A 25,152-nucleotide genomic window follows, 5' to 3' on the forward strand; every position below is an offset into this window, starting at 1 on the left:
CCGGCTTCTCTTCATCACATCTCGCTTGGCAATTCTTACTTTTCAAATCTGGCATACTGAGTGAAAAGTTACTGAAAAGTTTTGCAGAATCCCAGAAGCTCAATAAAGGAGCCATTTAAAAAGTCTCTCATGCAACTCAAACAAGTCTGTGAAATGTTATCAAGATTAATGTTACTTGCCATCACCACCAAAACTCATCTGTTTCTATTGTTCCTACAGATTTGCAAACACCTCTCCTGTATTCTTGGTGTCCAATCTCCTTTTCTATACACATTTTATTAAATCTTTTTCTTTTGCAGGGCATCTGTTCAAAAACCCACACCAAGAGCAGAGTAGAAGTGTCCTCAAGGTTTCTTATGTAGTTGCTCACTAAAGGGAACAAGACCAGAAACTTGTAAGAAAAGCCTATATGCAGTGCTGGTTGTGAAGCAAAAGCGGCAAAAACAGCAAAAACATTTAGAAAATCATGGATTCCCATGAAAATGGCACCCTGCTGTTGGATCACACGCTTCAGTCACTAATGGCACGCTGCTGCCTGGGGAGTTGTGCTGCTGCCAGGAAAATGACTTGCAAAGGGATGGAAAAAATGTAGTTTTATTTTGAGTACACAAACAACTGACTTCTCAATTATTTTGGCTTCCTTCAGATAAGGTTTCTGTTTGGCATGACAGAGATGAGCCAGCAGGCATAGATCATCTTTGCTGCAGACGGGGAAACCCGTGGAGCTGCACTCAGAGGCAGCTCTGGGGGTGGTGCTGGCAAACACCCACTCCAACCAAATGGATTTGGGAATTCCTTTCCACCTCCCAGCACATGGGAAGAATTATGTTACAGAAAATTACAGTTCAAAAGATGCATGCTGGAGGTCTCTTGCTTAGTAAGACTTATTCAAAATGTATAGAAAATACCCTCCCTGCAAAAGAAATACTGTAAAAGGAAACTATTTTAAGCTTCATTATAATGAATGAAGATGAAATTTTAATCACAGGCATGGAAGATGGCTTTTGCCTTAAGAATAGTAATAATTACCAGATTTCAATTCAATATGAGCAAACAGAAGACAGCAATTTGAAATGGCCAAATTGTCATTAACGTTTTACTTGCAGTATCACTCAGTTAAGACAAAAAAGGGAATGAGAAGATGAATCATTTAAAATACCCAATAGGTGGCCTATACACTGTATTTCCATAATTAAAACTAGGCCATTGTAGCTGAGTATTCATTAGACCTCACTCAAGAAAGAGATTTAAGAAGACACAAGTAGCATATATCAAACAGAAAAATGACAAAACCAGACATCAATCAATCAAAGAATTTCAAAACTCAAAGTTTCTCCAAGTAATTTAAAGAAAGGTAAAAGTTATGGAAAATTCCCTGGTGTCAGGACTAAAAGAAAATACAATAGAATAGAGCAAGCCCTTAGAAAGGCAAGGACAAAATTAACGGTGTAGAAAAGGCTACTGTTTTGCAAAAAGGCACAGGATGATTCTAAAGTATCTCTTCAGAAAGTACTGGAGGTCATTTGAGATTTTGGGTGAGCTGCTTTTCAGTCCACAAGGAACTGATTTAATGAACATATGCTAAACAAGTGTTAATCAGCGTTTTAGTATGCACCCAACACATTTAGGAGAGCTGTCTCTGAACACATTTTATTTATTTTTCAAAAAATGCCAAAATAAAGTGGAAGTTCAAGAAAGCTTTAAGATATTGCTAAAAATGGGCTGATATTTTAAAACATCAAGCTGCCTATTCTATGTAGCCATATATCCATCAACCTTCCACCAACCCTGAGCCAAAAAAACTGTAAAGCTGATAGGACTCTATTAATAAAATATTCAAGGGTTGAGATAGAATTAATGACAGTCAACAGTTCATGGAAAATTATTTTTTAACATCAAACAGGCATTAATTAATTCTCTGATGAGATTATAGGTTTTCCCAATAAAAACAACTTGGAAAAGATAGTAAAATTTCTTGGTGTACTTTGGCTTTTGTGTACAAGACACCAACATAACTGGTGGCATAAATTTTCATTAGAACACAGATTGCCAGAGATGAACAACTATTCAGATGATGCATCTTCAACAGCAAATGAGGGGAACTATTAATTAAATAGTTATAGCTCCTATGGGGTCTGCCACAATTTGAGCTATGGCTGACACTTTTCATATTTATTGAATATAAAAAAATAAATCAAGCACCAGTAATTATGTGGATAAGCATAAGAGTGGCAGATAGCTACAGGTAATCACTTAGACAACACATGACATCATTAGCATGACAACGATGCTTTCAGATGAATTATTTTTTAACACAAGGAAATGTAATCTATTAATAAAGAGGCAGGGAAAAGTGCATCTCCATGGGAACAACCATTTGCTTGAGTAACACAGGTATGAAAGGGGGGTGCAGGTACGTCACTGGAAGCAGCTATGAGTCTGCTGTTGCTCTCCTGAGATTTCACAGGATTCATGATTAATTATTGACTATTAAGTGACACTTTGTTGGTTTTTGTTTTTTTTTAAGTTCAGTACCTGATATTTTGGTAGTAGCTTCAAGATCAAAGTTGGAAACAGATTTGGTTTAAGAACTAACACTCATGACCACCATTCCCAACTGTGCTGGGTTAGGAGGTATTTTAATGAGAATTTTCTTGTGATCTTTGGAGAGGCAGGTGTGATGATACATTAGATATATTTGTATAACGAGAACTTAAGAACTTGTTTCACTGGGCAAAGCAAAACTTTCAAAAGCTGTTTCACTAGATGAAGCATCAGTCTGGCAATTTGCAAGCCTTTGTTTAAAAAGGAGTGCATTTTTTATGGCCTCTCAAAACAATGGATCCTCTAAGGAAGGACACATGCTCTGCTTGTTCTGAATGGCAAAGTATTGTACAGCAAGAGAGGAAAGGTTTAAATACCACAGTTTAGTTGAGGACACTGATTCAGGAAAGGTAAAAAAGTTGTACAGATACGTGGTTCACAGCAATACATGTTTCATTACGGTAAAGAGTTCACAGCACCTAAACTTTTAAAAAAGAATACTCTTAAGCCCCAGCTCCTTTGGGTGGATATTAAGAATATTCTGAATGCTTTTGTGAGTAAGGTATGCCTTAGGCACTTTCTCACTGTTACACGGGTATATGAGCTTAAAAGGGCATGAGAGGTGCTTTACAGTCTGGATGCTCACCAGGTAAGTGTGGGCACAGTACACAAAGACCAGACTCCATCACAAGGCACTTTCTGCCTCAGCTGAACAAACACACAGACAAAAACCATTAAAAAGGGAACATAACTTGTTGTAACAGTGCTTCAGAACTTAAAAACCCATGCAGGTGTGCACAAAGGGCTGAGGCTTAGGAGATGTGACACCTAGGGATGGCTCAGCCATGAAACCACCAAGCTTTTTTCTCACAGCTTTTCCTCACTCACCACTGGAGTGAAGGGAAGCACCCTGCACCATGCAGTTTTGCTAAGACTGAAAATAAGCACACACATAGGCTAGGACACACCTCTATTCCTTCACTTAAGTAGATTTCTGTTGGACATAAATAAAACTGTGTTTGCATCAAGCAAATATTGCCCACATTTTACAGGAACACTTGAAATATAATTACAACAGGACTACAATCCTTTCCTAAGGTACCTTTCAGTCAAAACACATACATTATATTTATGTTTTAAACAATATAAATCTGTATAAAAGGAGCTTAATGTCACAACTGGGGCTTTAATCTTGGAAAAGGCATAATCACATTTCCTGGCACTATAATCAGTATGTTCCAAAACTATCTGTAGAAAGGACTGTGGTACTAAATATTACCATGGTAAATTTTATGATAACCTTGTTTGCCTGCCACCCATCCTCTAGTCCCCAATTTCCATGTACTTTATGGCAACTCAGCAGTGGAAGACATGGTAATGAAGGAGTGACTGAGAAACAAAGCCTGTTAGAAACAACATTGGCACAGGATAATCCTGCATAAGCTACTGCTATGTTTTAAGTGAACCTTTTAACTTTCTAGTAAATCCAATCCCTGAATCCTAATTTTTCTACTGAAGAGACTGCTGACAGCAGTCAGCAACAGAACAAATTTTCTCTATGTAAGACTTCATACAGGCAAAAAAAACCAAAACAAAAGCAAAAGAAAACCCCTCAAAACTCTTTTAATGTGCCTGTTCCTGTTTTGTTCATAACATCCTAAAATACCACTAGTAGGCTTTCCTGGCATAAAACAACAACTTATCACTATGTTTATAACCTTTTCTAGCCGTATGCAAAGCCCTTTTAATCAGTCTTTAAAAAATCAAAGAGGAAAAAAAACATTTCACTTGACTTTCAAGTAGATTTCTTTAAAATACACACAAAATTTTTCAAAGCTAGATTATTTTATGTGTATGAGATACTGTTGTGAAGACTTTATGTGCAAGTTGAAAATAGAATACATATTGAAGGACTTGGAAGTCGACAGAACATCTCAGACCACAGAAACTTAACTGTATATAGCCACACTGTAAAATCCCATTCATAAAGTGATTTAGCTTTGGCTATGATACCTGTGCTGAACAATCCAGTTAAACATCCTTCATCTTTCAAGGAAGAGGAGTCAGTATGAAAGGAGAGGATTCAGCAGCTGATACATGTGTGAAACTCACAGTTTTTCAGCCACTGAAAATACAGAATCTTTGAAAACTGGAACAAAAGCAACATCTTTTTCTCCTGGACGCAATGCAAGGAAACATATTACAGATTTTTACACGTGATTCTCCACACACACCCACTCTCTCTGTCTCTCCCTCAATCATCTACCCATCATGTCACCTCAAACTAAGCATAAAGACAATCCAAACACGCATGTTAAATAACACTTATATTCACATTACATTCCCAACCCGAAACTCATCAAGCCTACTATATTAATTCCAAAATACAAAAGGACTTACCCAATGTGTCTTTTAGATTTTTAACCAGAGAACCTTTCTTCAAGCTGTTTTTTCGCTCCACATAATTTGATGGCACATATCCCGTTTTGTTGGCCGCGTTTCTTACCCTCCACCATGTCTTAGAATCATCTAATAGCCAAAGACGCTCATTTTTCTTGATGTCAAGTTCTTGGTCCTGCTGTGCAGTGTAATCCCACTTTGCAATAACAATAACTTCTTCTGTCATCTTTCATGGAGTCCTTCTGCAACAAAATAATAAAACATCCTCAATAAATTTTGTCATATAACTGTTACTCATTTTTTCCTTTGAATTCTTCTAAACTAAGTAGGAAAAAGGCTAGGGGAAAATGAGAATGTCGTATAGGGAAAACCCTCTTAAAAATAAGGGAAGCCATAATGACTTTTCTTCGTTTTTCAGCCACTAAAATATGGCAACATGTTGACAGTAAATTCTAGTCATTATGTGTTACATTCGCTTCCTCCAAATGTATATAAAATGTTATATGGATATGTACTAACGGAAGCTTATTTATAAAATCCATTTAATTTTTGCATGTAGCATTATAAAAGTATCCCACATATGGCATTGCAAGTTCTGATCGGACAAAAAAAAATAAAACAGCAGCATTGCAAAAATGTATTTTCCCTCTATACTAGTTCAGCATCCTCATACTAATTTCACACATATAAGTTTTCTGCATTTAAACAAAGTTGTTCATCTTCATTCAGTAGAAAGTTGAGAAATAATTCAAGAAGCAATGCAACCCAGCAGGGAAATCTGCCATCAATAAGAGGCTACTGTCTTTAGCAAGCCTTTGTTCACCGTTCTGTGCAGGCAGCACAAAACTGCCTTTAAGAGTTGTCACTCCCCGCTTTGTTCCCAGGAAGATCCCAGCTCAGCACAGTCCTGCACCGGGCATTAGTCAGCAGGGTGGAAAAGAGCACCCACTGGATTTCACCTCTTCCCTACTTGAAACATATCCAGAATTCCATTAAGACTGAATGAGCTGTCTTTCTCTCACTTACCTGTAAGAACAATGATATTTTTCAAAGCTATTTGTCAGCTGCACAAAGACAGCTGCATGCCTCCACGTTTTCCTACGCATCCCAGCAATTACCAGGAACAATGTGAGGCAGCACAATAGCATGCAAGGAAAAGTCCAATGCTAGTACCAATGATATTCAAATATGTTATAATGCCAACAGAGACATGTTGATTTTACCTTCTAAATTCTGACAAGTCACCTAAAATGTTCTAATTGCTGCTGTGGAGGCTGGGGGAGAGGGAAGTGGAGGAGGACAGAGAGAGTAGGAGGTGAGAACACATTTGAAAATCAATGTGTCTGATTTTGGGTTTTTTTAAATAAAAGGTGTAATTTCATTTAAACTACAGATTAGTAGAAAAAGGTGCAAAAGTACTTCAAACTATTCATGTCCAAAGACTTCTGTGATATTTGACTTTGTTGCCTAGGTCTTGGAAGTCCACAATCGTATATTCTCTGATACCTAGTAGTTTATGTGACAGAAAGGTAATTAAAAACCAAGCTTCATTTAGAAATTCTGTTTAATATATAAATTATATCACCTATATGCCAAAAGGATTCCTTCTGCAGTCTGTAAATACACACACAAGCACACACACACTTTCCCCTTTAGCTACAGTACAACTGTGAATACTGCGTGCCAAACAACCCAGCTTATCTACTCTAGGAAAAATAAGTGCTTTACTTATTTACTCTATAATCATAAAACATAATAGTGGAGCCTATCACAAATTAATAGCCTCTTCTTATAATGAATTTTGTTTCCAGAAGAACATAATATAGGCCTGAGCTACAACTGCTACACCATTTGACAGCAAAAAGCTATGCTTGCCATTTGCTGGCAAACACCAGCAAAACAACCCTTCATAGCCAAGGCATGACATGATTTTTGAAAATCTGAAGCTGAGTTGAACAGGCTTAAGTTCTCACTTTCCAATCAAAAACCAGAAAGAACATACAACAATTAAAACATTATTCAAATATTCATTTGCATGGCTGAGGTCCCCAAGACGAATTTAAAAAGGAGCTATGATGCTTTGAATAGCTGAGAAGCACAATCCTTACAGCTCAAACAGGCTGTGACTTATGCAGTGGAACTGATAGTTTTACAAGAAATAAGTCAGTAACCATCCAACCATTTTTTGCCCCTAAAATAATAATCCCATCTGACAATGACAGAGAAGAGTCTGAACTTTGGACCTCAGTCTCCAATAAACTGCCCTGCTTTCTGACACATAAAATGGACAGAAAGCCTACAGGTCGATAAGCTGATGTAGCCACAGGGGACTGCAATCAAACATGTTCTGGAGGCTGATGTTGTCAATATAATCTATCTCTCCAATTTAGGTTGGTTTATTTTATCTCAGCAATTGTAAAATGGTCAATTCTTACTATTCCTGGGGACATGGAGAACATGAAGAAATAGGACATCATCAGTGCAGTTGGTTGATGATCTTGCCACTACATGGGCTCCCCTACTAAAAAAGGTTATTTTCACAATACAGGCAAGTCAAAATTATCAGTATTACAGCATCTTAATAACAACATCCACCACATTAGGAATAATATTTGAGTGACTAGTGGAAAACTATTAAACTCTTCAAGAAAAAAACAATTTGAATTGACCCCTATTATAAGACTGATCAAGTATTTCCCCATGGTGTTGAGAAAGGACAGAAGCACAGGAAGAAACTATTTACCAGGGCTGAAAACATCAACTGTAGTTCTCCTAAAACTACCCAGGACAGGGCGCTCAAACCTACTCAATTTCTTAAATTCCCATTAGTGTAGACATGTAAAACTGTCACAATGCCTGAGAAATGCTGTCACTTCACAAGCAGGCCCCTTGCATAATGCAATTTTGGCAGAAGTATTCTGGTATAAAGAAGTCAAGTTTCCTGAGCACCATGCTCACACATAACCCCTTTCAGTGAAGTAGTCCAGGTTTTAGTAAATGTTTAGTGGCACAAGCTTTCCTTCCCAAGTGGAGACAGGATTTAGAGTCAAAATGCATAATGTAATTGCAGCCAAGTGTTTGTCCATTTAAAGCTGTGTACTGTGCAATTCAGTCATGTTGTGTTGTTTTTTTAGTTTTAGGTTTGTTCTTTCTGGGGGAGCAAATTTTGTTTTGCGGTTTGGGTTTGTTTGCTTGTTTTGTTTTATTTTGATTGTTTTTAGTGTGGGAAAATACATTAAAGTTCTTCAAATTATTTTCTTATGATTACATCATTAGACTGTCTCCATCAAGGACAATATGGCTCTTCCTGTGACATCTGCAGAGCTAAGATTTCCTAGTATGTAAATAAGGACATATCTGTTTCCCAGAAGGGAGGCTGTAGAGGTAATAGTTTTGAAATGCTCCTGCAACACAGCCCTGTGCCAAATAAAAGATTATAAGCAGACAACATAATGAGATTTGGGGGAAAATGAAAAGAAAACACAATAACACACTCTCCCAAAGCATCTGAGAGTACCGTAAAAACTTGACACGGACTGAAAGCATGAAATTTCTTCAGTGTACTGCTTATGTACTGCAAAACAAAAACATACCACAGTTCTCAAAGATTTTAATAGTAATATAAGACTCCTTCACATCAAGAAAATGAAAATCCATTACTGCTAAAAGTGTACAACATTTTGGAAAGTTTCTTCTCAAAAAGCTCAGAAGTCCTAGTGCTGAAATACTGAGTTGTCTTCTCCTACCTGACAGAACAACATTCCACACTGAAAGCACCAGTGAAAAGAACCAGTGAAATACAGATATAATACAGTTCTGCAAGGAACTATAACAGTCTTTCCTCCGTACAATATTGTTTCACATGACTCTGGCTTTTACCTTACCACATCAAGTAGTCATTTGCCGTACTTCTATGGCAATCCAACTTCCAACCTCAAAAACCAAAAACAACCCAAAATGAAGACACCACTTTAAATTAGAGCAAACAGAACTCCACAACCCAGACCTTCAAAAATTAATTCTTGCAATACTAAAACACAACTCCAACTCCTTTTAATCCAGCAATTCCTTCACTGCTATCAGTCTCAAAGAACTAATTTATTTTACCAACATTGTATTTTTCTGAAATGTTAAAACTAATGTAACTTAGATTGAGCTCATGTATTTTCAGCCACTTAGTTACTTCCCTTCAGTTTAGGTTTTGTTAGGAAAGGAATCCTGTCTCCAATGGAAGCTGCCCTACTGCAGAAGCACATATGAAAATTTTTCTACAGAAAATTACCCTTGGGATAGAGTGCAAAAACTGAAAAATTGCCCAGCCAAGAAGGCAATGAACAAAAACTCAGCCAAAGTCAAGACAGTTATGGCTGTACTGAAAGTCTGCTCAGACAGGTGAGGAACATTACCTAACCATATGGCAGAATAAATGCAGACACTGGTTGAGTAGCTAGTACTGTAGCTTCTGTATGACTTTATGAGAAGGAAGACCAGAAAGGAAAAGGTTATGTTCAATAACTATCAACAATCCAATAACTTAGCAAGGACAGGAACAACAAGCTAAACAAAGAAACACATACACCGTTTTGAAGCCATCCTTAAAACTGAACCATACAAGCAATATTTGAGATGATGGAAATTTAAAGATAGAGGAACTTAAGTGAATTTGCTCCAACAACCTTGTAAATCTACTAGTGATTCTTCATGTGAAAGATTTATTCAGTTGGTGTCACTTTAAATACCAAAACACAAAGCATTGTTACGCAGAACCCATTCTCTTTTAACCAGGCTGGGATTCCAATCCTCACTCTCTCCCCCTTCCCATATAGCACTGATATATTTCTCCCACAACGACCAATAGGAAAGGACTCTTATCAGCATACCAACCAAACTGCTATCTTCTCCTACAGACTGACACAAGTTAACACTATGACTAGTTTAATGCCCTAGTCCAGTGGGTACAAAAGCAGCAACTTTTCTTTGCCTCAAGAGGAAGTCTTACAGTTATGTCAGGGTTAGTTAGGACAGTGTAAGCAGAAGGCAAAGATGCAGTGAGAAAGGAAGCAGTTGCTCTTCTTGTTCACAATTTGTTTTGCATAAAGGAACATCACTGAAAAATGACTGACAGTAATGCTTGAAATGTAATCCCTCACCAAGGGAACAAGCAAAAATTCTAATAATAGATTGATATAACAGACTGTTCTGGAATTGGATGCCTTCTTATGGGAAGAAAGGGACAGAATTGATACAGAGGCTTTTACATGACACTGATGTACATAAAGCATCTAACTGCTATACAATATTAAGCAAAATATAAGTACTATATGATATTTAGTTAATTACATGGGAAGAATGGAAAATTAACTAATGATGTATCATGCTTTTCTCTAAGATTTGAAGGCTGAACAACCTCTCCTCCTGCCCCCAAACTCTGAAAAATCAAAATGTCTTTTGAACATGCAGCATTTGCTGCTGACAGGCTGGATACCTAGTGCCCAACTGTTTAATCTTTCATAAGCTATGGCAAATAGGCAATATTTGGTCCTCTAAGGTAATACAATTGCAGAAAATAAATTTTAAAAAGTCTGTGTTTATGCAGACTTGTTTCATAGTAAGTATATACTTACTTGCTTCATAGTAAGTATATACTGGATGTGCTTACTGTGTTCTGCAATTAATAACTTCTGTTAGATCACTTCATCTGAAGTACACTCCAAATCTGAAGCTTTCTTGTTTATGATGATGCAATCTCTGGTAAGCCTGCCTACAGTTTCAGGAAATCTGAAGTTTTGTTTTCACCAACAGTTTTTTCTTTGTTGCATGAGTGGGTGTGTGGTGAGTTTTCTTTACTAGATGAATAGTTTTGACATATAGAAAGATTTCAAAAAAACACATCTTTACATTTGAAATTGTTTTGTTTGGTTCTCAAGCACCGAAACACTAACACAAATACAGAACTCAGAAGGCATTAAAAAGAACCAGTAATGTGAATTCAAATAAACACTTGTGAAAAAGCTAAAAGTAAATTCAAAAGGTGTATTCTATCTCCAGTAGAAACAGGAAAATATCACCTCCTTCACTCAAAGGTCAAAGTTAACCTAAACCAAGGAAGACATATTTCTAATGATTTTTACAAGAAAATCTCAAAATGCAGTGGTTTAAAAAGAGTAAACAAACTGACCCAAATTATTACCAGTTGTTATAATTATAACCTTTGTTTTAACTAGTAAAACCCTTTCCATGCTTTGTTACTTGAGCTATTTGCTGGTGCTTGGACAAACAGAGATGGAACACATAAAGGCCACTTCATCTAACTGCTTTTGCAGTTTAACACTTTAATTCTTCATATAATGTGTGTCAATTCACCCCAAGAGACACATTTCTTTGGAAAGAGGTCACTACATCAGACTACTCTCTCTTTTAAAGGAAGTTAACTAAATAGTTGTAGTGAACAAGCATTCATCACCCAGCTATGTGGTTCTGAGCTGTCAAGCCCATACCTGAGCAAAAACACACCCCACACCCAGGCAGCCTAAAATAGTTGACCATTTTAGCACAAGCTTTACAATTAATTTGGGGGATTTCACTATTAGGTCTCATTAGGATGCATTGATTACAGAACTAAAAGTGATAGCTGAGTAAGTTCAAGTAATTATTATCTAATTTACTTTGATGTGCAAACTGAAGACACAGTCACAATCAATAGATGCTGCTGTCTGTATTTTAGGGGGTCAGTCTTCCAACACTGAAAGCAAAGATGAGTGGAAGGGTGTAAAAAAACAAACGTGAACAAAGATGTAAATAAATTCATCCACTGCAAAGGAGGAATGCTTTATTACAATTTGCAACCTACTCTCACAATTTAGCACTTACAAAAGAAGTGGTTAAAAAAATAATCTGTTAAAAAAGTGAAATAAAAAGCTCTAGAGGTTTTCTGTGTTCCCTCTCCCTGGTCCTTTCCATGAAAAGGAACAACTGACAGCAATAAGCTCGTGTCCAGAAATGCAAACTGAAAGTACTGAAAGTAAAATTCAGCTCATCAAGAACTATAAAAAAGGTATTAAAACTGCCATGGAATAATTTAAATATTAGTAAAAGTATAAGTACAGAATTAAATAGAATATTAAGTTGACTGCATATGATGCAGGAGAAAAGGGTTTAGTACTTATTTCTACATATGGGATTATTTTTCAGAGACAACCATTTTCTTCTTTGTCATTAACTAGCATATAAAAGTAATAAGAAAAATTAAAACACTTTTAATGTTCAAACACATCCCAAGATATCAGAAACATCCACAAAGCTATTACAGTTTTAGCCATTCCCTATATTTGTTTTTTCCACTTCTTTTGAGATCCCAGTTTAGGTCTACCCATCCACTCAAGTTGGATAGATTTATCAATCAGCTGAGGGATAGCCCCAGCCATAATGCAGGAATGACTCAAAGGCAGGCTCAGTACATGCCATGAGCTTTTCTGGCAGCACTGAGACATTTGTTCTAAAGCGCAAAAAACGATTGGTTTCCTTTCAAGTCAGTTAGGGTGAAAAAGAATTTTAAAAACAACCAGAAAGGCATAATCATAAATGAAAGGGTGAGGGTGATCCAGGCTGGTGCAACACTTAATGGCACCAGAGGTGCTGCAGCCTGCAGAGCTGCACCAGGCAGGACAGCCCTGCCACAGTCCCATTCTACAGGCACAGAAAGGATGGGGCTTTGAGATGATACTTCTTGTTAATATAATGGGTGGTATATCTCCAAAAAAGGTGAAGGATCATTCATAACTAACCAGTAGTTTAGAGCAGTACTAACTTGACCTTGCTACCTACACACCTCAGACCCTGTCCCCTTGGTGTGGCCAGCCACCATTTACAGGCACAGTGGTGCAAGGGCTGGAGCTTGTTTCTGCAGCCAAATGCCTTTGACAGCTGCCAGGCAAGGTTGGCCTCTCAAGCCCCATAACAGATCTGATAACCCAATCTCTAATACAGCTGCAGCTACGTGCCAGCACCTCGTATCTCGCATCGCAGAACAACTGAAAACAGGAAACCTCAAGAATAGTTTAGTGGTAACGAATTTCTGCATAGCTCCAACAGAGCACAGAGCTTAAGCACTTTTTTTTTGTCTTGTAAGTGGCTTAGAAGTCTTTTTAAAAGGCAGACAAAGAAATAAAGGAGAATATATGCTAGAAACACCCAGAAATACATCTTTCCTACTAAGGAGTCAGTACAGCATTTTACCATTCAACAAAAACAAAATCTTTGTGTGCTTATCTAAAAACATATAAAAAGATGTTAGTAAGAAAATTTCTTATCCAATGTTTTCATGATGTCTATCACACAAATGAGTCTGCTCAGGTGAAATAAGCAAGCGCGGACTGCTTCAAATGTAAACTCAACATTTAAGGAAAAGGAAAAGTGTTAAACAAAAAAGGCTGCATCTCCCAAGCAAGACCCACTTATGTTTTGCTTGCAGTCCAGATTCCTAGTGATGTCAATATCTGATGGCTGTAGGTTTTTCCAGCTCTCTAAGCTCCACTTCAGCAGGTAGGTGTAGCACAAGTGTCTGTTGTACAAGATCGGGGGGGATGCCCTAAAAGAAGAGGCTGCCAAGCACAATGAATGCAGCGAGGGCAATTTTCCAGCTCATATTTTCCTTCCTTTCTTGAAAGCCAAAGTCACTTCACAGTCATAGCTGCCCATTATTCAGACTAATACAGAGTCATAATTTGAGGCATGCAATGTCAAAAGCTGCAAGAAGAAGCACAGCATAAGACTTTGGAAAATACCAAATAGGAATAAAATTGCTAATGATTATGTGAGAAAGTGGCTTCACCAAATGCAAGCCTTACCTGACCAACTTAGTGGCCTTCTGTGATGGAGTGACTACAACTGTGGATAAGAGAAAGGATACAGATATTGTCTGTCTGGACTCCAGTAAGGCCTTGGACGCACTCCCCCACAATACTCTTCTCTCTATATTGGAGAGATATGGATTTGATGCATAGATTATTCCGTGGATGAGAAATTGGCTGGATAGTCACATCCAGAGGGTATTTGGGCATTGATCAATGGCTCAGTGTCTGGATAGACATCAGAGGCAAGTGGAGTCCATACCGGGACCAGCACTGTTCAATGTCTCCATCAGTGACACAGATGGGGGAATTGAGCACATCCTCAGCAAGTCCACATATAACACCAAACTACAGCTGACAAAACTGAAGGATGGGACGCCATCCAGAAGGACGAGGACAAGATCAAGAACATGCTCACCTGAGGAAGTTCAAACGGGCCAAGTACAAGGTACTATGCCTGGGTCAGGGCAACTCCACATCAGTACAGGCTGAGAGATGCAGGGATTGACAGCAACTCTATAGAGAAGGACTGTGAAGCATTGGTAGATGAAAGCCTGGACATGACCCAGCAATGTCTACTTGCCGCCCAGAAATCCAACTGCATCTTGGGCTGTATCAAAAGCAGCACGGCCAGCAGGTCAAAGGTGACTCTGCCCCTTTACTCCGCTCTGGTGAGACACCACCCAGAATACTACATCCAGATCTGGTGCCCTCCGCACAGAAAGACATGGACCTGTTGGAACAGGTCCAAAGGAGGGCCACCAAGATCATCAGTGGGTACAAGCACCTTTTCTATGAAGACAGCTCAGAGAGTTGGGGTTGCTTAGCCTGGAGAAAAGACGACTTTATAGAATCTGCCAGTGCCTAAAGGGGGCCTATAAGAAAGATGGGGACAGACTTTTTAGCAGGGCCTATTGGGATAGGAGAAGGGGCAATGGTTTTAAACTAAAACACAGTAGATTTAGACCATATATAAGAAAGAAATTTTTTTTTTTTTTACTATGAGAGTGGTGAAACATTGGAACAGGTTGCCCAGAGGTGTGAAAGATGCTCCATCCCTGGAAATATTCAAGATTAGAAAGGGCTCTGAGCAACCTTATCTACTTGAAGATGTCCCTTCTCACTGCAGGAGGGGTTGAACTCAATGACCTTTAGAGGTCCCTTCCAACCCTAAATATTCTATGATTCTGTGAAAAGTAGCAGATACTTTGGGCTGCTAACTTCTCTGGTGGTACAAAGAGAAAGCCATCCAGGCTGTTATAATGTAGGCTGCTGAAACATCAGAAAGCAAATCTGAGTTCTGGCCTACTAATCACGCAATACCACTCTAATTTTATGCGCTCCTGTTTTATGTCGTGACTTTCACACAAGCTAACCCTCCCAGTTCAGTATTTTTTTAAGATTTTCATTAGTAATACTGCTATACCATAAAATTTCCTCATCTAGTGCAGTTCAAGATATAAGTGCTTAATCAATGTGGCAGACTTTAAAACACATAATACTAAGTGCAATCTTTTCTATTTACGTGATAAGGGCTCTGCTGTCTTAGGATGCTGAGTTTTTAAAAGTCTTTTGATGTTTTACTTGAAAAGGATATTTTTGTAGCCTTTCTTGGAACAGTATGACTGTTATAAAGTAGGCAGTGTTCGCTTTCAGCTTCTGAAAGATGATTTAAATTTTAAGTTCTATTTCAAAGGACAAAAAGCTGGTATTCTACAGGAACAAGTTGATATTATAGCAGCTTATGTTACAGTTACACAGTACTAGCTACAAGCCTTATAACTTACCTATGCTTAGAGGATAAATAGCACTAGTAATAGAAATTGCAGAGAAAACACTTCGTCACGTCTTCAAGCTTAGTATAGTCACCAACAGACAAGGCAAAGGGCTTGTGAGAAAAACCTAGCTCAAATTCTTTCCATAAACATGGGATGACAACCTTAAGGGATTAAGAAAACCAAACAAACATGTTTCAGTTTGTTTGGGAGGTGTGGTGTTTTAAAGAAATGTGTATCTGTATGTCATTCAGAAAACAGGACAAAGATTAACAGACAGTACTGCCAATATTCTGATACCAAGCAAAAAATCAAAAAAAAACAAAAGAGGATTTTTGCAGTTAGATTATTTTTACTGTTTCATCACAGACTGTATTTTTGGAAGAAGGTATTTCCCTGTATCTTGAAGAATATATATCTTTCCATGCCCTTTTATCAGATACTTACCAGAAAACACAGGGCTGATTTTAATTTGTTGAAAGACGAGAAGGAAAAAAAAAGTCTGACTATAAACCAACTCCAACAACAGACAGCTGGCTAATATCCCTCTTCTTGGCCAGCCCTTCCTCCAGCCTTTGCCCTCCCTGTGCTTGTGCCATCTGCCCTCAAGCTCCCTTTCCTGCACCTGCTGCTGCAATCCCCAGCAGCAGGCAGGGCTCAGGCAAGTACAGGCAGCAGATGCAAGGGTTTTTTCTGCCTCCATCAGCAGCTTAATGCAAATTCAGTGACTGTGAATGACCCAACCTGTGGTGACTTTTTCCACTATTAGTGCAAAAAGTCTTCTTGCTTTATTTTGAAGGCAACCAAGAGCAATGCTACATTCTAGACAGCAGTGGGAATACCCAGACTGTGCAGAGAGAGTATCTTCAGACCTTCTGACTACAAACAATATGAGACAAACAGAAAGGCGGCAGTTTTTTTGGCCCATTTTTCTTGGCTGCAGAGTAAACACAACAGAATCTCAAACTGCCTCATATTTAGATACAGCAAGAGGGCCAGAAAAGAGCATTGGCTCACCTTTTCCTGAACTCTTTTAAAAGCAGTTCCAGAAAAAATGATGCAGTTAATAAACTCTGCGTCCCTAAAGAAAACTTTTGGAAAGGAGACCTCATCTCACCTCTAAAACAGCAGCAATGATTAATGACCATATCTCTGCATTGGCTTACGGGTGTTTCGGTGTTTCTACGAAGTCAGAGACACAGATAAGCTTAATGTTTGTTGCTGTTGCTCTGGATGGCTCTCTCTCCACTTCTCCCAGCAGACAGCATTTAAGTTTACCTCTCTATTCATAAACACATGAATCAAAAAACAAACAAGATAAAAGAGAAGGGAAAGTCCAGGAAGAATAAAACATACCTTAGGTGTCTACATAAGGCAAAACACAAACCATTTCACACCTAACAACCACTCCACAGCTCTTTACAAAAACAGAGTAGGAGAGATCCAAGCACACAAGGTCAGAAAAAAACCCCAGATGCTCTATTGAGAGGACATTTAGGTAAACTTAGCTATAAGACAGACTGGTGATCGATGCTCTGAGAAAGAACAAATTAAGTATACTCCTGTTCACAGACTTTGATCCTTACTGTCAGTAAACCTTCCTTCTCAAAATTTAACCAGCCAGCCACTCAGGACATGGTGAACACCATGAGATTTTATAAAGGAGACATCCTTGAATCTTTCAAGATTCCAAATAATAAACTGTTTGAAAGATTTTCTTCCACTGCTGCTTCTTTTCCCATAGCTCAAACATTCAATGGTCTGCAGGAGTTATACTTCACTGGAAGTCTTAGTACATTTCTGTATTGTATAAACAAAGAACAGTCCTCAGACATAAGAAGTTTAACCTTGATCTCGCACAGAAGGACAAAGCTCAGAATCACTGTGGATTGCTACGTTTTACTGCTAATCCCTTGAAACACCGCTACCTACTTTTCAAGGGATTTCACTTTAAACTGTCTATAAAATGCTGAAAATAAAACTGAACTGCTGACCTTCTGTTCCCCAATGGAAAAATCATATATTCACTTTTTAACTAGAAAGAGGAAGATATGTTTGTTCAGTTCAAAAACCAATTTATTTCCAAAGTTTTTAAATGGGGGGGGGGGGAAGAATATATTGGCCATTCCTAGACAACATTCACTCTATAGTCTTAAGCAATTTATCATTTGCTTTTCCAAAAATTGCCCCATCAATCTACCTCAGCAGGAAAATGAGAAAACAATTTTAATTATAATCATTTTAAACTTTCTAGTCCACAGAGTGCTAATTAATTTAAAGGTCTTGTTCAGACTCTGCTCCTGTAAACTTTCCAGCTTACTATCACTTTGAATGCCAAATAAATTCCTAGATTTCTGGATTTTCTTTACAAGTCACCTGGACCAAAATTTTTATCCAATATGAAAGGGTGCATGTAAAAATGGGGAGAGAAAAAAAGATACTCCCCAATTTAAATCTCAAGGCAAAGTTCAAAAGCTGAATTGTGGTTAATGAACACCTATTTCTCATATCGAGGAGAGTTTCTCAGGCAAAAAGCTACTTTCTAGAAGCAGGGTCTTTGAACAGTACAGGTAAAAATAATCACTGGATATGAGATACCATTCTTGATTCTGTGATTATGCATGTAACCAAAGAGGCAGCTTGAAAGATGCAGTGTTAGATTTCATTAAGAGACAGCTAATAGTATTAAATTTATTCCTGTATAAATCTGTACATCTTCCTGAAAACGACTGGAACATGAGATAGTTAATCAGAAAGCTACACTTTTAATTTCCTGATAGGACATGCACCCAGTGAAAGCACAATTTAAATAAAGAAAAACTCTTGGATCTTTTATGAGATGTGAGTGAATGCTGCAGCTTCACTAGTCTTTAGTCAGCCACACTGACTGCTGTGCTAACCAAGAAAGTGTAAGCCTAGGCAAGAAATGGCAATCCCAGTCTCCCCTTAAAATTACTTATTCTTCCATCTAACAGCACTTCATAGTCAATACAGGAATCCTTTCTTACTGCTCCCAAAACACAAATGTAGAGGAAACACTGTCCCTTCAAAGTTTCCTAAACAAAACAGGCTTCAAAATGACTAGTCCTATAACTTTAAAAGAATGCTTTAAATTTAAAACCAAGACAACATTTTTGGTCTGGACTGTTGATAGCATTCATTTATTTCAATCAAATTATTTCTTACATATCTTCCTCCAGTTTAAATGAGGACCTCTTTCAAATAATTGTACTTGTGAGCGCTCTACTACACAATTACAGCAGCTAGCTATTGCTAATTCCTCAGTTAATGGAGAGGGACACAAAGCCAAGAGAGAAACACCTTTCTGAGAAGAGGGAAGGGGATGAAAGGGGATTTTCTAAAACCCTTCTTCTAAAACCCCAGGAGTGCTCCAGAGAACACATGCTTCTGTAAGTACGTTAGGAAGACGCTCCTTATTCTGAGCTCTTATGTTGCAGTTCAGGTGCCAGCTGCTCTAAGACAGCTTACACAGACAATCTCAAAAGTTGTTCCACTGCTATTAGCCCAACACAATTTTCCACTGCACCAGATCTGCTGCTCAAAAGGATAAGCTTTTGAAAGTAAATTTTCACTGCAGGAATATCTGACTTCTTCCATAGAAACAGTTACCCAAACCCAAAAATAAGCAATTAGAAAAGTCTACATTTCTAAGAGCAAAATATACATTCAAGAGAGACCAACACTGCCTTGTAATGCTGGACTGTCATCCTCCTTCATTCCTACTCTCACCTTCAGTGCTTGAACCAAATGCCTTTAAATCTCCTCCTATTATTTTCATCTTCTGTCAAATTTCTCCAAAGCTTGCTTTTCCTGAATAAAACCTCCCTGCAATAACTTGGTTCAAAATTAAACATTTGGTTTTGGCTGCTACATCACATTCCCTTTCATCCAGAAATGTTATGTACTCTTGCACTGATGAGACATTCTACCCTCACACACTCACAGACGCATTTTCTTCCTTACTCCTGCCAGATAACAATAAAATGCACCAACAAAAATGAAAGGGAAATAATAGCAGCCAAATGATTTCCAAACATGGACAGAGATTGTGTGGATTAACATCTGTACAAGAAAAATGATTAAATAAAAGAAAAAACAGGTTCAAAACCACAGGTCTGAAATGTGGACCTTTAACCACAGAGTTCTTGTTCCTTCTAGATTAATACAAATTAAAAAATTTAAACTGCTACTGATTTTCAATAAAAATGACTATGCCATTGCTCTCAAACACCAGTTCAGCTGGAAGCCATACAAAATACTACGGTACTACAAGATGCTGTCAAGTACTAAGCATTACTTGTAGTCAATATCCAAAAGCGACATACCACAATCCTCTTACAAGTAACATTACTACATAAGTAGACAATTTCTTCATTATCTAACTCAGACCTTAGTCAAAGGAGACAACAGCGTTACCAAATCTGGATCAAGCCTCAATGAAAGCCTCTGACGAAAACCAACACACACATACTGGAAGCTGTAGTGCAGTGTATTAATGGAGAAGCAAGTTACAATCCCATGACTAAACAGAAATAGGAGCCAGTATGTAAAAATTCACAAATCACCTCAAGGTAACAGAGAATAAAATTGAATGTAGAGAAAATAGAGAAAAAAGAGAATAGGGACAAGTAGGAAGATATACTCATCCCCTCCTTCTCTGGACACCAGGGAGAACTTATAGAAAATACATCCCTTTTCCTTTCCTCGACCACAGAATCCCTGACTGTTTCAAGTGAATAATACCAAGCATTTTTACTTTATTTGTTCTTTAGCTTCTTGCAAAATAAACTCTCAGGAACAGGTCTTGGTCTGAATTGTTATTTGAGTTCAAAAAACTCCACCTTGAAACCAACAGTCTGATATCGTCTATAAAGGTAAGTGGCACTATGTAATTTCATCAAATATTGCCCTCAGTTTTGTTTCTCTTATTTTCAAGAATTTTTCAGGATTAGTTAGGGTACTGACTCAGGATATGGAAATGCCAAAATGCCCAGCCACCCACCTACAGGCCAGAATCTTTAGCTGACCAGTGATCTACTTTGTGCTGTCATTTTTCTCCCCTTCTCCTAAACCACAGGCAGGAAGCAAGTCACAACAACCAGCAGGCTTAAGATCTCTCTGCCACCACTTTTTTTCCTGAAGAATACAAAGCAGCAGCTGCTCTTCACACAATAGACATAAGCCCAGCACACAAATGGGACACCCCCATTTTAGCCACATAATGATGTGTGAGCAGTCACATGGAAGAAGACTTACAGCTCACAGCTCAAGACTTGCTGAAGTTTCAGTAATTCATTGCAGTCAGAAAGAATGTTACAGCAGCCATGCATCCAAAGAGTGCTTGAAGTGCAAGTCAGCAGCTGAGAACACTAGTTTCCATCATCCCTTCTACAGTAAATTCAAATTCTATGGAGCATAATTGTCAAAGTCTTGTTTATGAGGTAGTTTCAAAATCAATTTTACAAACATAAATACACAAGTTTTGTAGTTCTAGTCCAAACATTCAAGTAACTCACTGATGTCAACACCCTTTCATTTTGAGATAAATGTTTCATGTCACCATGCATCCTGATCTTCACCATTATAAACCAGCCCTTTCTCCAGCAATAACAGAGAAGTCCTTTCCAGATCCCATGCAAATCTAAGGCTGGCAGAAAATACCATTCAGTAATCTTCAGGGAGAACTAAGCACGGAAAACTAATACTCTGTTAATCTTGAAAAAGAAATTCAGAGATCAAATATAAAGAGAAGTCTAACCCTCATTCAACAGCATTTTTGGGGCTGGTACGTGATAACCTGAGAACTAATGGTATGAGACAACTGAGCTTATCAGGGATTGTGCTAAGAGCTACGGATTTTGGTGCAAGATAGAGAATTCAAAATCAGCCTCCTGGGAAAATTTGGATCCCCCAACAACTGGCTGCTTCAGGGATATAATCTCTCTGACATCACCTGCTGTAGCTGCTTGCATAAGGGAGATTTCTAGCTCATATATATGAGCATGCCTGATGGTATTAACATAAAAAAAAAAAAAAAATCAGGCTACTGGTAAATTTCAAATATTAATAGGAAAAAGTGGAACAAGGAGTCACAAGGAAAAAGTGTGCTACAAAAATTCAAGGGCCCAAACCAGTGAGGAAAAATTCTGAGTGGCAACAACAGTACCTGGAAGGATTATGCATAAAGCTGCTGAATCAAAAATCAGGAGAAGGATCATTTAAAAGAAAGGTGGGATAAAAGAGGGGGATAAAAGAGAGGATGGAGCAGGTAGAAAATAAGCTACACCAAGGCTCTACTGCCAGGAACAACTAAGAGCAGCTGATAAAAACAACAGCCTCCAAAATAAGGAGGGATAAGAGCTGCAGGCGATCCCTGCAAAAGGGTACGAAAAGACAGTACAAAGGGAAGTGGGGCTTCAATCCACAAGAATGCAAAGAACCTCTGATGTCTTAAAATAAGGCTCTCAAAATCAGGGAAAGGGAGGAAAAAGTATAAAAGTTTTGCATCTATGCTTTGCACTGCTACTGGCTTAAAAAATAAACAGGACAAGCTCATTTTCTCAGTTCTCTCTGCTTAGTACAATTGAAGCTTTGTTACTACAGTGCAAACAGTAATTGTAATCCAAGATTAATTAGCCAAATTATTAGAAATGGAATTCCACAAGAAATATACCACACTAACTTCTAAATATTCCTCCCTTCTGTGAAATTCACCAACTTCAACATCCAGATGACACACCAAACCATTTGGCTCAGAAAAACTGACAAGCTAGATGACAAGACAAAGTCCACATTGGCTATCACATGCCAAATCTACTTCCATCATGAAAGAAATGCACTCATTGTTATATTTTTACTGAAATTAATTTTCCTGCATTGATGAAAGCTGTACAGTGTTCTCTGATGAGAACTGGACATATGGACTGCAGTTAAAGCACACTGCAAAGGACATTTGTGGGCTGTAACAGGCGCTGCTGATACCTACAAACATGAATTGCACATGAAACTACCAAAACTGGAAAAAATTAGACAACTGATTCTTAACTTTCATATTATTATTAATATTATATTATTAAAACATGTCTATAGTTCAAGCAAAGAGCTACAATTACTACAAAGAGAAACAGAAAAAAATGCCGGAAAGAAAAATCTAAAAAAATAAACACTAAAATAATGTAATTTAGGGAAGATCAATTTATTTGAGGTACATACCTGTGGTAATGAAAGTGTAAGAGTGGGCTGAAAGTGTTCTTCCCCACCATCCTCAATTATAGGTTAGAAAGTATTATGCCACTTGCATAATGTAACGGGCAGTATTCTTTAAATTCATTTATTGTACTAAATGTCTGTAAATATAGTACAATATTTAGTACAATAAATATAAATATTTATTGTACTAAATGTCTGTCTTTAATTAACACTGAAGTTGCATTTAAAGTATTACAATCACTTTGGGCACCTGAGATAATTGGCAAAATCACAGGAATATTTTTTTAAGAGAAAGGAATCTAGACACCCACTCAGCACATACCTTTCATTCCCTTCATAACTGTCAGAATCAAAGTTTACCACAACTAACTCATATGAATCACTGAGAATAGGTATCATTTTCCTTGGGTTAAAAAATACCCAAAATCAACAACTACAAACATGTTGAATCACAAAAAAAACCCCAATAAATATTCTGATACAGTATCACAAACAGTTCCAACAAGCTGAAATGTCTCTGGTGCTTTTTGCTCTTGAACAGAGGAGGATCAATTGGTCGGAAGCTGTGTGCAGGTCCCCAGTCTCAAAATGTGAGGAGCTCATCTCCTCATGGTTGCTCTGAGAATGTTTACAGACAACAATTTCTGTTCTAAGCTGTGGCACTGTAGCCTTTGACAAATCTGCTGAGCATGAAGACATCGATAACTATGCTCATACTGGTTTGCTTCTGATCTCATCTAACAATCTCCCTCCCATGTACAGAAGTAGCCCTGAAGAACCAATCATTCCATTCAAGTGTACCAAGTATCAAAAAATCACAGAACATTTCCCAAAAGATTATTTAATCTAAAATACAAAATCCTCAATGCACATATCAATACTGCAATCACTTTTCAAAATATTTTGTTCTGAAAACACAATATGAGATCTTGGTATTGATTCTATTGCTTCAAGTGAATGAGGGATGAGTTCAAAAGTACAGAATACCACCACACAAAATATGATGTTAGAGGAGAGGGAGAGGAAAGCCAACAACTGAAAAAAGCCAGCTTGCCCAGCTACATAAAAGAAGACCTGGCAGACCTTGATAACCACAACAAAATCCTGTAAGGATACATGATTGCCTGCAGTTTGGTGAAGTTTAAGGATGTAGAGTGTAAGTTCTGAAAATTTACTTTGTTGCCAATTTCATTTCCTTTTCAAAGGGCAAAAGGTTTACTATGTCCTGATTCAACAAAGCCTTACAAAAGTAGGCTTTACTGAGCTTACACCTACACATTCATTTCCCTTTGGGAACAGGATTAGAATGCTCCAGGTTTTGCAGATGGACATATTTACCAAGCTGAATACAGTCCATCAGAAACAAGCACACAAATGATGGAAAAAGGCAAAAAATATTAATACTATTAGATTTAATTTTGTTACTGAAATTGAGTGTGGTCCAATCATACACTGCAAATATCCTGGGTATTCATTCTTCAATAAAAAAGAAGGATACAAAAAGAGATACACTCCTTACATAATCCACCAAATGACACATCCAGGTAGTTCTTCCTCAACTCCTTTCAGTGAGCTGTTACCTATTTACTGCCTCTTGGCAAAATACACAAAACCTTCACCTGATAGAAAGAACTCCACTTTGGGCATGTATGATTACCCTTCACATTTATTGGATTAAAGAGTAAAAGAAATATTGCTCAATATGCCATATATCACAGCAACTAGCTCAAGAAATAAAGATGACTAAGTATATAACCAAGACTTCAGGCACTTATTTCCTTTAAGAGAGCAGTGGACTATTTTAAAAATTATTTTCCCTGAATATTTAACTTAAAACTATTATAAAAAAGGACAAGTAAGAGATCCCAAAGACAAACTCTAATGTGTTTTATATTACACATTTGAAATACATAATTTAGTCCATAGCCAGTAAAATGCTGGCTTAATTTTGAGAAGAAATTATTGCAGAAAAATAATTTTACAATTACTAAGTCAACAGCTTGATGAATCATTTGCTTTAGGATTGTGTATTTATTTTGTTTTCACATTTACAGCTCTTTCAAGAATATTTTGATTTTGCTACTTATAGATACACATCATAGAAAAATTATTAGAGAAAACAAAAGGTTTCTCACTATCAGTCTTTAAACACCTAAGTGTTCAAGGTTATACTGATTTACTGATTAGAAAGGCCAGGGTTACAATTTTTTTTCAGTACATTTAAATACATATGTCAGATAATTTGAAAATATAGTGCAAAAGCCCACTATCTCAGTATTACTTCAGAATTTCCTTTTCAGTTTAAAGGAAGATCAATCATCTGCAAAAGCATGTGGAGACATTACAGTTAAGAC

General features: G+C 37.6%; 1 protein-coding gene across 1 annotated transcript in view; it reads right to left on the minus strand.

Moving 5' to 3' along the window:
- NCK2 (NCK adaptor protein 2) overlaps positions 1-25,152 on the minus strand; it is an 85,749-nt gene that overhangs the window by 27,668 nt on the left and 32,929 nt on the right. Inside the window, exon 3 of the mRNA XM_041418156.1 lies at positions 4,945-5,186. Coding sequence (XP_041274090.1) covers positions 4,945-5,170 — 226 coding nt within the window. The 5' untranslated portion in view covers positions 5,171-5,186. The remainder of the gene's footprint in view (positions 1-4,944; positions 5,187-25,152) is intronic.

This window comes from Onychostruthus taczanowskii, unplaced genomic scaffold (assembly GCF_017590055.1).
Source record: "Onychostruthus taczanowskii isolate IOZ18803 unplaced genomic scaffold, ASM1759005v1 scaffold58, whole genome shotgun sequence".
Lineage (NCBI taxonomy): Eukaryota > Metazoa > Chordata > Aves > Passeriformes > Passeridae > Onychostruthus > Onychostruthus taczanowskii.